Below are 13,518 nucleotides of genomic sequence, written 5' to 3' on the forward strand. Positions count from 1 at the left end.
GTTACTTTATACAATATTTTAATAAAACATACGTTGCCAATAGACTTCAATGAAAAATTAAAGGTGTAATTAGTTGGACCATAATCAAAATTCTGAAAATTCCTTTGGTTGAGTATTTTTACTCTATAACACCTTCAAAATGATATCATGGATAAAAATAAAGCACCATTCATTTATAAGGTACAAAATGTGGTCGTTATACATCGAATAACTTAAGAAACAGTGACCACTAATAATGAAAAAAAAAGTTGCATTAGTAGTCAGAATTCTGAATACTATAAGATTGACCAGTAAAGCCCTGCAGGTCTATTTAAAAAAAAACAATTACAAGTTTTGCCCCTAGATCTAGATAAGTATAATTCGAGAATCCTTTGACTCTTGCCCCACCCTTTAAATGAATTGATGTTTTTATTAAACAGCAAAAAGTCCAAGGGGTAACAGTAAGAGGAGTCTCAAAATAAGGTTAAGACTTCATGATAAAGCTGAAAATGCAAATATGGGACTCCCTGACAGGGCCATCTAAAGGCTATAGTGAATACCCGTCTATCTCTTCCCTGTTTCTTTATCTCTATCTCTCTCTTATCTGCTTTATCAGAAAAATAAGAAACATTGATCGAACCGTTAGTTATACATTTTATTATATGATATATCATGAGCATGTACATTGGAAGTCATATTTAAACTGAAAACTTTTGTTTTGTACTGCAAAATTATTTCATATAATTTTTGTAATAACAATTAGTATACTAGAAAAAATGTATTATTTACTCTTTCACGAGTAAATCTAATGTTTTTGTGTCATGTCAATAAGGAACTGTTTTATCGTCCGTTTATTGAAGTGTAGGAAGATCTTTTTGCGACTTCAACTATCAGGAATATTCCAGCGATTCCCGTAATGATGGTTGAAAGAATGCAGAAAACGAAGGCAAAGTGAAAGGTGAAGATACTGCTGTCTTTGACGATCTCGTGGAATTTTTCTCCGAAGACCGATACAGATATCACAATGCAAATGGCTAATTAAACGAAATTATTGACCTTTCATCAGTATTGATTGTATTTTAAACATTCAAATTCAAACTAATTAATTGCACGAAAAAACGATTTTCACTAAAAACATATAATTGATTTATATTTTATAATTACCTGCCATAAAGGACAGCACAATGGCAAGGACCAGTACCCATGCTCTTTCCTTCAGACAAATTCTGAAAAACGCACCCAAGACGGCGATCAGCAGGAGGATAATTCCCAGTATTCCAAAACCTCGCACGGCTTTTAACCAATCTTGAAAAGAATTAAATGACAAAAAACCCATTTTTTTAAAACTTTTATCGAGATCTGTAATAAGCAATCTTCAGAACTTTAAATTGTTTTAGTAATTGTACCTGGGACCTCAGCAACGTCGATACATTCGGTAACTGAATGAGTGTCAATTGATCCGGAACTGCATATCTGCCACAATCCTACATATGCCTTTTCCCCGCCAGCTTCACCTAAAATCCAGTATGGAGAGGCTACTCCGATTACATCAATTACAAATCCTAGAATGAGCAGGGACAATCCAAATCCATAAAAGCAGGAATTTCCGCCGCATGCCATGATGTAACAATTAATCCTATGGGATTATAAATATTTAGAATACAAGTATAGTTGTTAAAATTATGCACGTCCCTTAAACCCCTGTCACACCGGGCGGCCGTGTTCTCTAGGCGATCCTGCTGCGCTACTAATTAATGTAAGACGCCTAGCTGAAGTATAGTCTGATATTTAAGGTCTTCCGTTTCCAACGGAAGACCTTTCTATTATTGTGCTGGTTAAGATTATTCTTATTTTTCTTTTTTCTTTTTTTTCTTCCTAGACGCGAACTTTGAGGCTTCATATCGTGCTCATTTGTGAACAGTTTTTGCTCAAATTTTCAGGGGTAATGGACTTTACAAAACACTATCTTCCTCAATTCATAAAATATAGAATTCCCTTTCCGGTAACGAGTTATTCCCCTTTTAAAATTTTTTAGGGCCTTTGGTTTCCAGACAAAGGCTCCGAGACTATGATAGCAGGGAATGGGAATCCAACGAATTTGAATAGCAGAAAGATTGTAGTGGTGCACATTAGTTTTTGTTTTTAGATTACGTTTTTTATTTAGGAAAAGGTAGGGGGTCAAAAAACAGGATTCCAAAAAGTGCAAAAATTTAGACATATTTTCCTTTATATCTTTTTAACGAAAAATATTTTGTTAAGACATGTTGAATAAAAGTTGTGCAGAATATCAAGGGCTTTCATTTAACACCAATAAAAAAGGGCTGGCCCCTTAAATTAAGGGCCAATAGCCCCTAAAAGTTTTTGCTTAATAACTCAAAAACGGTTAGGATTTTGATATGGCTGTTGCTGGAAAAGTTGTTTGTTGGGATCTCATAAAGGTCGTAACAATGTTATTTTATAAGTGATTTGTGTAGTATGAGTGTAAAAAGCTTTACATGTTGACATGTACCTGTTGTCATTTGACAAGTTAACGAAAGTCTTTGTGCGTACAACTGGCATAAAGTTGCCGCAGAAAGTATGCTGGTTTATACAGGAGGCATTAATTCATAAGAATTTTTTTGTTGTTGGAGTATAAGCTTTTCCTTTAGGAGTTAAAGTCATTGTTGTTAAGTTCTTATAGTGCACAATCATTAAAAACGGCAATTGGAAAACAAAACATTCTTTTTCTTTTCTAGTAAACCACAAAATATGGAATTAAAAAACTCTATGCATTATATTTTAGTTATTAACTCCATGCATTTAAAATCTACTTTGAATCAGAGCTGCATGTGTGTGTACCATTATGTAAGCTCTCCCTTGCCCTCGGCCGAGAAAATCGGTTACCATGCTCGCGGCTGGACTACCTAGCGGTCAGCGGTTATCTAATACACGAGAATTGCGTCTCTCATATATGAGTTTATTTAGCCGCGAACTCAAGAATTGTTTTAGTTTTGATTACACAAAATCTTTTGTGGATTAAACGATTGGATGTCAAGTAAGAAATAGTTCATTTAATTAATAAAAGCAACATTTATGTCATTCTCTAAAGCAATAATAGACATAGATCAATTGTGGGGTTTAAGTTTAAAATATATAACTTCTATTTGATAGAGTAAGGTCATTATACTGCAAACTTTTCAGATCTTCCTTGGTTCTGAGCTGTGCGTTTCTGTGCGTTGTACCTTTACGTAATCTATTCTTCGCCCACGGCCGAGGAGATCAGCCACGGCTGCATTACTTAGCGGTAAGCGGTTATTTAATACACAAGATTCGCACACCGCGACTTACACTTACATGCATATGAACGTGTTTGAGTTAATAAAGCCGTATATACAAGAACTGTTTTAATTTTATGTTATAAAAGTTTGTCCTACTGGTATATATATTTAATTAAATATTTGAGTTTAAATGAATATTAACGAACGATATTACTCCAAATCGGAAAAATCGTTAGACAACTAATGGTTGGTTTATTTAGGTAAAGTACTTTAAAAACTGTACAATTAATGTTTTAAATCAACAACCCCCTTCAAATATTAAACCTTTAAATGATGATCATCCCTCGCACATGGCTGAGGAGATCCGGCGCGAGTGGATAAGTGATCCGCGGTCGGTTCGTGTTTTTGTACATGTTCCTTATGACGCGTTTATGTTTCATATTTTGCACGGACACAACTATATTTTATTATGTTTTCAACTATTATATTGGTTTAAGATGAAAAGATAAATTTATTTTACTTGTACAGTTGATTAAGCATTGATTTATACGATAGCGTACAAGATAGTTTAAAAATGAAATCAAATTATAATCAAAGTTCCGTGTTTGCGGTAGGTGCTAGCACGATAAAGGAATGCCCTGAATTGAGGCATTCGATGATTATTTAAAAAAATATTCACATGAGTTTAAACAACTTTAGATTAGGTTCTATCGGTCACATATTAATCACTTCTGTAGTTTCATTGTGGAAACGAACTCATTGCTGCCCCCCCCCCCCCAGCTCCACCCGCCCCGCTGACAGGTGCTCGCGTTGAATTTTTTTTTTTTGAATTGGAGAAAAGATAGCAAGATCTGTCAAAAATCATTTTTGGTGGTTTCTTCTTATGTGTAACATTTTGTTTCACTTTCCCACCCCTTTGTTTATTCGGCCAGTCTGTGTTAATTTAATTGCCGCATGCGACCGAAAATCTTGTGTCGCTTCAGCGCACACAGCTCAGAACATTTATAGCCCCAGGTCATCAATTGTTATGTAATTGAGTAACAGTTGGAAGGGTGATTTTACCACATAAAATAATAAAATCATAATATAATCTATTTGAATTGAGTATCATGCGTATATATTCCCATAATAATTAATTTTTTTATTTCCTTTCTATGTTTACATTTAATTTTCTTCAAATAATTAATAAATTTTCTATCATATAAATTGTGTGCCTCATCAAATACTGATTCCGATTACCTTGAAGTCATTAATTTTCCATTGGCTTTTGACAAAAGAGAGACGCCTGACCATCCAATGAAAACAAATACACAGAGTTTGATTGACAGGTTCAGCCAGGTGCAGGTCTTACCCGATGTCCGAGGTTATGTGTGCTGCTTGTACACAGCCGAATGGTTTCATATCGTTCTCATTTGTGAACAGTTTTTGCTCAAATTTTCAGGGGTAATGGACTTTACAAAACACTATCTTCCTCAATTCATAAAATATAGAATTCCCTTTCCGGTAACGAGTTATTCCCCTTTTAAAATTTTTTAGGGCCTTTGGTTTCCAGACAAAGGCTCCGAGACTATGATAGCAGGGAATGGGAATCCAACGAATTTGAATAGCAGAAAGATTGTAGTGGTGCACATTAGTTTTTGTTTTTAGATTACGTTTTTTATTTAGGAAAAGGTAGGGGTCAAAAAACAGGATTCCAAAAAGTGCAAAAATTTAGACATATTTTCCTTTATATCTTTTTAACGAAAAATATTTTGTTAAGACATGTTGAATAAAAGTTGTGCAGAATATCAAGGGCTTTCATTTAACACCAATAAAAAAGGGCTGGCCCCTTAAATTAAGGGCCAATAGCCCCTAAAAGTTTTTGCTTAATAACTCAAAAACGGTTAGGATTTTGATATGGCTGTTGCTGGAAAAGTTGTTTGTTGGGATCTCATAAAGGTCGTAACAATGTTATTTTATAAGTGATTTGTGTAGTATGAGTGTAAAAAGCTTTACATGTTGACATGTACCTGTTGTCATTTGACAAGTTAACGAAAGTCTTTGTGCGTACAACTGGCATAAAGTTGCCGCAGAAAGTATGCTGGTTTATACAGGAGGCATTAATTCATAAGAATTTTTTTGTTGTTGGAGTATAAGCTTTTCCTTTAGGAGTTAAAGTCATTGTTGTTAAGTTCTTATAGTGCACAATCATTAAAAACGGCAATTGGAAAACAAAACATTCTTTTTCTTTTCTAGTAAACCACAAAATATGGAATTAAAAAACTCTATGCATTATATTTTAGTTATTAACTCCATGCATTTAAAATCTACTTTGAATCAGAGCTGCATGTGTGTGTACCATTATGTAAGCTCTCCCTTGCCCTCGGCCGAGAAAATCGGTTACCATGCTCGCGGCTGGACTACCTAGCGGTCAGCGGTTATCTAATACACGAGAATTGCGTCTCTCATATATGAGTTTATTTAGCCGCGAACTCAAGAATTGTTTTAGTTTTGATTACACAAAATCTTTTGTGGATTAAACGATTGGATGTCAAGTAAGAAATAGTTCATTTAATTAATAAAAGCAACATTTATGTCATTCTCTAAAGCAATAATAGACATAGATCAATTGTGGGGTTTAAGTTTAAAATATATAACTTCTATTTGATAGAGTAAGGTCATTATACTGCAAACTTTTCAGATCTTCCTTGGTTCTGAGCTGTGCGTTTCTGTGCGTTGTACCTTTACGTAATCTATTCTTCGCCCACGGCCGAGGAGATCAGCCACGGCTGCATTACTTAGCGGTAAGCGGTTATTTAATACACAAGATTCGCACACCGCGACTTACACTTACATGCATATGAACGTGTTTGAGTTAATAAAGCCGTATATACAAGAACTGTTTTAATTTTATGTTATAAAAGTTTGTCCTACTGGTATATATATTTAATTAAATATTTGAGTTTAAATGAATATTAACGAACGATATTACTCCAAATCGGAAAAATCGTTAGACAACTAATGGTTGGTTTATTTAGGTAAAGTACTTTAAAAACTGTACAATTAATGTTTTAAATCAACAACCCCCTTCAAATATTAAACCTTTAAATGATGATCATCCCTCGCACATGGCTGAGGAGATCCGGCGCGAGTGGATAAGTGATCCGCGGTCGGTTCGTGTTTTTGTACATGTTCCTTATGACGCGTTTATGTTTCATATTTTGCACGGACACAACTATATTTTATTATGTTTTCAACTATTATATTGGTTTAAGATGAAAAGATAAATTTATTTTACTTGTACAGTTGATTAAGCATTGATTTATACGATAGCGTACAAGATAGTTTAAAAATGAAATCAAATTATAATCAAAGTTCCATGTTTGCGGTAGGTGCTAGCACGATAAAGGAATGCCCTGAATTGAGGCATTCGATGATTATTTAAAAAAATATTCACATGAGTTTAAACAACTTTAGATTAGGTTCTATCGGTCACATATTAATCACTTCTGTAGTTTCATTGTGGAAACGAACTCATTGCTGCCCCCCCCCCCCTCCCAGCTCCACCCGCCCCGCTGACAGGTGCTCGCGTTGAATTTTTTTTTTTTGAATTGGAGAAAAGATAGCAAGATCTGTCAAAAATCATTTTTGGTGGTTTCTTCTTATGTGTAACATTTTGTTTCACTTTCCCACCCCTTTGTTTATTCGGCCAGTCTGTGTTAATTTAATTGCCGCATGCGACCGAAAATCTTGTGTCGCTTCAGCGCACACAGCTCAGAACATTTATAGCCCCAGGTCATCAATTGTTATGTAATTGAGTAACAGTTGGAAGGGTGATTTTACCACATAAAATAATAAAATCATAATATAATCTATTTGAATTGAGTATCATGCGTATATATTCCCATAATAATTAATTTTTTTATTTCCTTTCTATGTTTACATTTAATTTTCTTCAAATAATTAATAAATTTTCTATCATATAAATTGTGTGCTTCATCAAATACTGATTCCGATTACCTTGAAGTCATTAATTTTCCATTGGCTTTTGACAAAAGAGAGACGCCTGACCATCCAATGAAAACAAATACACAGAGTTTGATTGACAGGTTCAGCCAGGTGCAGGTCTTACCCGATGTCCGAGGTTATGTGTGCTGCTTGTACACAGCCGAATGGTCTCAGTAAGAGTTATCAGTAAGAGTTATCGATGTAAATAAATAATAAAAATACATGCCTATCAAAACATGATCGTGCAAGTTGATTTAGGTTTGTTCCAATAGAAATCATGTTTCACTAACTGTATTTAATATTTTTTATGTATAGCGAATTTTAATATTGTTTCAGTACTGAAACATCGCATGAAAACGTTAAATATACATGTACTCTGTAACTAGTCGTCTTTTAATACATATACCTTTCTTTTGTTTGTTAAAAATTCGTTCAATTTTGTTAAAGTAATGTAAAACACGGGCGCCATTTTGAAACAATTAACTTGTCAGGGAGTTCCGAATGAAATCTGATGAACGTTTCACACGGTTCTCGCACGCTTTGCCCGAAACGCTAAACGGTTTACACGAAACTCTGAAAGGTTTACACGAAACGTTTCTCGCACGTAGGTCGCACGCTTTTTGGTGTAGTAGTACGTTTTAGGGTCTGTAAATTTTGTCAGCACGCAATTCTAAACTTGCACATAGTCTTCAAAAATTTAGAAATATTTTAATATAGAAGTTATCTTTGTGAAAAGTTTACGTGTTTTGTAGGCACGTTTAGTTTAAAAAGAAATACAATTCCTGACATGAATCACGAGTACATACTGTTTATAACAATGCTTGCTACCCTTTGAAAATTTAACTAGCCATTAAACATCTCATTTTTTAAAGAATGTTTGAAACGATTACATAAACTCTGCTCGACAAATAGTTTTCCTAAAATATTTTCTTCCTTTCTTTTTTCAAAACACGTTTTATATACAGGCTTTCAATCACAACACGTTTTTATAACAAAAGCAGAACAGAAAATATAGTCATTATAATCGTTTGACACCATATAACATATATTTTCAACTCGCAGCAACAACGGAAGACCTACTCGGGGCTTTGCCACGAGCTCTGCTCTAGTTATTAATCTTTTTCTTATATTAAAAATAAATGTCATATGCCTAATTATACAAGATACCCATCGCCGACATCTTGGATTTATTTCAAACTGTCACTTCAGATGGAAAGTTTGCTTAAAACTCATCGGTGAAACTATTTTGCGACCCTCCCTGTCTCCCGATCGGAGCTTCAATACCATACAAACGACGGTTCACATCTGTTTTTAATAAAAAAAATTCCCATCAGTTTGCGTCTACTGTCATGGATATGCGACAAAATGCTGAAGGGTGAAGTCTCCTACAGGAACAAAATAACGCAACGGCATGTTCAGTCGTCATGGTGGATCTCCTAGAACATTGCATAACGCCATGCGACGATACACACTTTGAGAATGCAAGAAGTAGGCACCATGGCTCTTCGTTATGATAAACAAGCAGTAAAAACAAATAAGGGTCGCCGTGACAGCGCCGTAAAATAAACAACAGCGCCACTAGATAGTTCCGTTGGCGTGCTCATTTTAATGACATAAGCACAGTTTAACGGCAGATTAAGTCGATTGTGCTTGCATAGGGACCCCTATTCTGTGATGTCACTGCGTCATTAAGGTGCTCTTTCAGCGCATTCACAGCGTTTGAACATGTTGTTTTTCATTTTGCTGCGTTATCAAAGCGAACCCAAAGAGCCGTTGTTACAATCATCGCACTGTCTTGACGTTTCTTTTGCGTTCTTTAGGGTTTAAACTGTCTTATTTGCTAGTTATAGATTTCAATAATCTTGTGTCTTTCCCGTAAAATTGTACAATTTAAATTTAAAGAGACAGTACAGCTGAAAACATATGTGTGAATAACTTCAGATTTACCTATTGTATCGTTAGGAAATAAGAAATAACGTTGATTGTATTAGTTGAAATACATAAAAAAAATGCCTTTCTCATACTTAATTAACGTTATTATGACCTTCCGGAAATTTAAGGGTCGTACAAACCGGAATCATCATATCGTTTATTTGTACCACGTGGACTTTAATTGACAGTAATTGACACGTGCTGAAAACTACAAGATCTTCGTCCGACTACGGTCATACGAGGTTAAAGGGACTCTCTAAACGGAACACATCTTCAATTACTCGATAATTTATAAATGGTTTACCAATTTCGGTTCATTTTAAAATGAAAAGACATAAATATGTCAAATAACCTCTCAAGGGGCCTCATTTACAAAAATGAATTAAGGTTGTAGCAACTCCTATGATAAACACGAAAGATATATGATTACCAAAAAATAATTCTGATTATTTAAAAAAAAACTCTGAACAAATCCTACCTGGGAAAAGACGAAAATACTTTTTTTTCAACAAAAATGTCCAGGAGAATCTTCGCGAGCCCTGCATGTGTTTTGTATACGGTAAATACGCATGCGTTATAGTATAGAAGGCTGTACCCCATAACACGTTGTGATGTAAATATGTGATAGGTTATACGTAATTATTAATTTTAATGAAATAATTAAATTTATTTCATGGACAACTTTGTAATTTTCTGAAAGTTTATACATTCATGAGGAGTACAAAAATTCCGAACCCCATCGGAAAATGTTTTCAAGTTGGGTTTTTGATAAGATGTGCCGTACTGTCTCTTTAAATATCATTAAGAAAAGAGCGACTTGAGCACGCAGTCAGCGCGCATAGCACGCCGTAAACGCGAGGTAGAAAACTCGTAGCACGTAATTAACGCTGTAGGATACTTAGCGATGCGCAGTCAATCGCGAAATAGAACTCGAAAGAAACGCAGTTACACGCCGTGGGAGTTCCGTGTAAACGCCCCAGTCGCCGTTAGGAGGCCTTGACATCTTCCCTTGAAAAAAATTCAATAAAATTGAAACTTTTTTCTGAAGCTAAGAACTACACTGGTCTTGTGCAGTTAGCGAATTCTTCGCTACACTCAAGTGATCTATTATTTTTTCCCTATATAAATATTTTGAAAATAATACATCAATGTCTTCTTTTTCAACAAGGAATACAACTGCTCTGAAAAAAAAAACATTGTGGTATTCACAGGATGCAAATTTTCCCATTTTAGAGATGAATTGATTCATAATTCAATAAATGTCTTTACACTACGTGCACACAAAGAACGAATCTTAATCGGTCAATGTCACATTATTGATAACATTATCAGGTAGGAGAAGCCTTTCACCCCCGAAGATTACACACCCGCACTCGCGCAAAATCGCATATTTAATGTTATATCTAATTTAATAATCAATAAAAAGGGTGTGGTTGATTGTTTCTCCATGTGTACTTAAACTATGCAAACATTTTTAAATGGTGTTTTTTTTACTAATTGAAATTTCTAGAGATTGAAAAGGACTCTCCCCGGCAACCAGATAATTATGTTCAACTAAAAGTGCATTGTCGGTTTGGAAAAGTAATTTAAACTACTAACCAAATCAAAACACATATCTTCAAGATTTTAATGCGATTCTTTTTTGTGGATAACTTTTTATTCGCAGTTGTTTTTCCTGCCTTAACATGTGACCCGATGTATGGACAAAAACTTGTAACAAGATATCTGTGAGTCAATGCTCACTAGTAATACATGTGCAACCGCTCTGATGTGAATGTGCAAAATACGCAAAGTCGTCATTAAACAGGAAATTGACGTTCGATTGGTACAAATATATATCCCACGATATGACATGCTGAAACAAATAGTGTGTCAAAATTTCAAGCATATGTGATGAATAGTTGCTAAGAAAAATGCAAGAGAATGTTAGTTACGGACAGACAGACAGACAGGCGGGCGGACGGACCGACAGACAGACAGACAGACAGACACACAAGGGTAAAATAGTATACCCCCCTTTCTCCTTTGGAGCGGGGAGATAATAAAATCAGTCGTTAGATTCTAAAACTGTTGTATTTCCCACTAGAGATACTTTATGTAATGATCTTTTTTACTCATTCTGTAAAGAGCGATTTTTCTGCTGCTAAAATGCAATGAAATTTTTTACGTATTAAATACATTACCCATCAACTTAACTATACATACTTACAGACTTTCGACCACAATAAGGGTAGAATGCATTTTAAATTACAACAATACATAGATTTCTGAACAGGTTGTATTTACCTCAGATGTATACAACTTCCCTGTAGATTCAGGATTAAGAAAACTTTCAGAATTTACTGTACATGTACTTTCAAAGGCGGTCAATGGCAGGGCAAACATTGGATTAGCTTACGACGCGCGATACCTTTATTTATTTGATAACGATGATTTTAATATTTCACGACAAAAAAGTACTTACTGACTTGCTCGTGGATTTGAAATTGGACTGCAGTGTTCTGATATATAAGTGAAGTGCAAGGACAAATAACTCCCAATATCTATTTGAATTATCTCAACGGTCAGATTTCTGTTTGAAAAGTATATAAACTACGCATACATGTATAAATTTTTAAAAATAATCAAGAAAGTATGTATATAAACAACGAGACGTAACTCTTTTATCTTAATATCATGATTAACTGTCCGAATCGGATCACACGAAATACACAAACCCACTTCTTGGACAATAGCCACGGTTTGTAATTTATATAACAACTTGACTACACGTTAGGGAATTTCTGCTCAAGTCAAACCTCATCTTGTTTTAGTTCTCTTTATTCCATTGCTGTATTGCTCTAATTATGTTCCAGCTCAGTTGCTCCTGGTGATTACTACAACCCGCGGGTGTCTAAATGTAAGACACACAGATAATATTCTAGTGCAAAAATCTTGTGGACTCAAATGACCTAAAGCTTGAAAAAAGAAATTATCAGTGCTGGTAAGTCCAATCATTGGAGTTCCAGATATGGTCCTTTTTATAAGGTATGCTAAATCCGCATTCCGTTTAATTGAGTCGCCGAAAAACTCTGTACAAGAAAAAAAAAACCAGTTGGACGTGACCGATGAACGGAAATGAGAACTGAAATTATTGAAAGTGCACTACAACAGCTTTATTTTCCATCACCTTTGAACTTTTTCTTTTTTTGTAATTTAAACGGTCCATCTCTACGCGGGAAGAACGCGATATTTTTGCAAGTTATCAAAAATTAAAGCGGAAAAGAAAATCATACACTGTTTCAAAAATTAAACTGAAAAGGGAAAACATGATATGAATTTCCTTGAAATCGAACGGGTTCTCTGCCCCCCCCCCCCCCCCCCCCCCCCCCAAAAAAAAAAAAAATTCACAAACAAAAAAAACCCACAAAAAACAGCAAGCGATCAAATACTCCACTGGAACCATTGCTTTGAAATTTCAATAACAAAAATCACGTTTTCAATTTCAAATCCATGATTTCCACCTCACAGTGTAGTGGTACATGTAAAATCAATAATGGAATCAGTCAATGACCAGTCAAATGAACGCTCATAAAACTTTTAAAATATTTCTTTAGTTTTTTATTATGCGAATTCCTTGTGGCATAGCCTATTTGCACTTACATTTGTTAAAACGATTCATAAGGGGAAAAAAACTCTTCGTGTATACTGTGACTCTACGCTCAGTTGATAATGAAAATGACAAGGATAAATTTTAATGCGGTGACCTGTATCATCTTGATGATTCAAAATTGATAAAGACTTTTCATTTCTGCCTTGTACCAATCAGGTTTGGACTAATAAAAAGTCGATTTGATCGAATGAATTGGAATCTTTTGATTTAAACAGAGGTTTTTAAAACAAGCTTACGATTGAATAAATCTGTTTAATGCGACAATTTTTTTAGCCATTTAATATACTTAAATTGTAATATGATTTGTAGTACATTGCTGAGAATTACACAAAAATTAACTTACGTAGTAAAAATAGAAACAACAGAGATAAAAATTTTAGGAACAAACAAAGGTAATGAAACAACTTCACATAGGTATCTGCTCGTATAAAAATAATAATTGTGTGACAAAACAAAAGACGGGTTTCAGTTTTGGAGAAATCGTTTAAGTTATTATAAAATATCTTATAATCCTAAGGTAAAAATATGACTCTTATAGACTTTTCTACAGAAAAAAAAAAAATGACACAGCAATGCAAATCATATGCAATGTAAATCATTAAAAAAAAACAAATTCGTTAAAAAAAATAAGTGCAAACAAAGTGCAGAAATTATTACAAGAAAAATAAATCAACTGTTTAGAAAACACTCCTTGTACAGCGATGTTTTGAC

The 13,518-nt window shown here is 34.4% G+C and overlaps 1 protein-coding gene across 1 annotated transcript; it reads right to left on the reverse strand.

The window, feature by feature from the left end:
- Positions 1 to 609: 609 nt before the first annotated feature.
- On the reverse strand, positions 610 to 1,650 carry LOC128173506 (uncharacterized). The gene is made up of 3 exons (XM_052839208.1): positions 1,386 to 1,650; positions 1,144 to 1,284; positions 610 to 1,013 (listed from the first exon to the last, which is right to left on the reverse strand). The coding sequence occupies exons 1-3, from the start codon at positions 1,597 to 1,599 to the stop codon at positions 820 to 822; spliced, it is 549 nt and encodes a 182-aa protein (XP_052695168.1). The 5' UTR covers positions 1,600 to 1,650; the 3' UTR covers positions 610 to 819.
- Positions 1,651 to 13,518: the final 11,868 nt, after the last annotated feature.

The sequence above is a fragment of the Crassostrea angulata genome, chromosome 2 (assembly GCF_025612915.1).
Source record: "Crassostrea angulata isolate pt1a10 chromosome 2, ASM2561291v2, whole genome shotgun sequence".
Lineage (NCBI taxonomy): Eukaryota > Metazoa > Mollusca > Bivalvia > Ostreida > Ostreidae > Magallana > Magallana angulata.

Excerpts from the sequence above, each read along its gene's own strand:
- LOC128173506 (XM_052839208.1), bottom strand. The coding sequence starts at position 1,599 with ATGGCATGCGGCGGAAATTCCTGCTTTTATGGATTTGGATTGTCCCTG. Across the intron at positions 1,285-1,385 it reads CGACGTTGCTGAGGTCCCAG|ATTGGTTAAAAGCCGTGCGA; the intron begins GTACAATTACTA and ends ATTCTTTTCAAG. Across the intron at positions 1,014-1,143 it reads TGTGCTGTCCTTTATGGCAG|CCATTTGCATTGTGATATCT; the intron begins GTAATTATAAAA and ends TCGTTTAATTAG.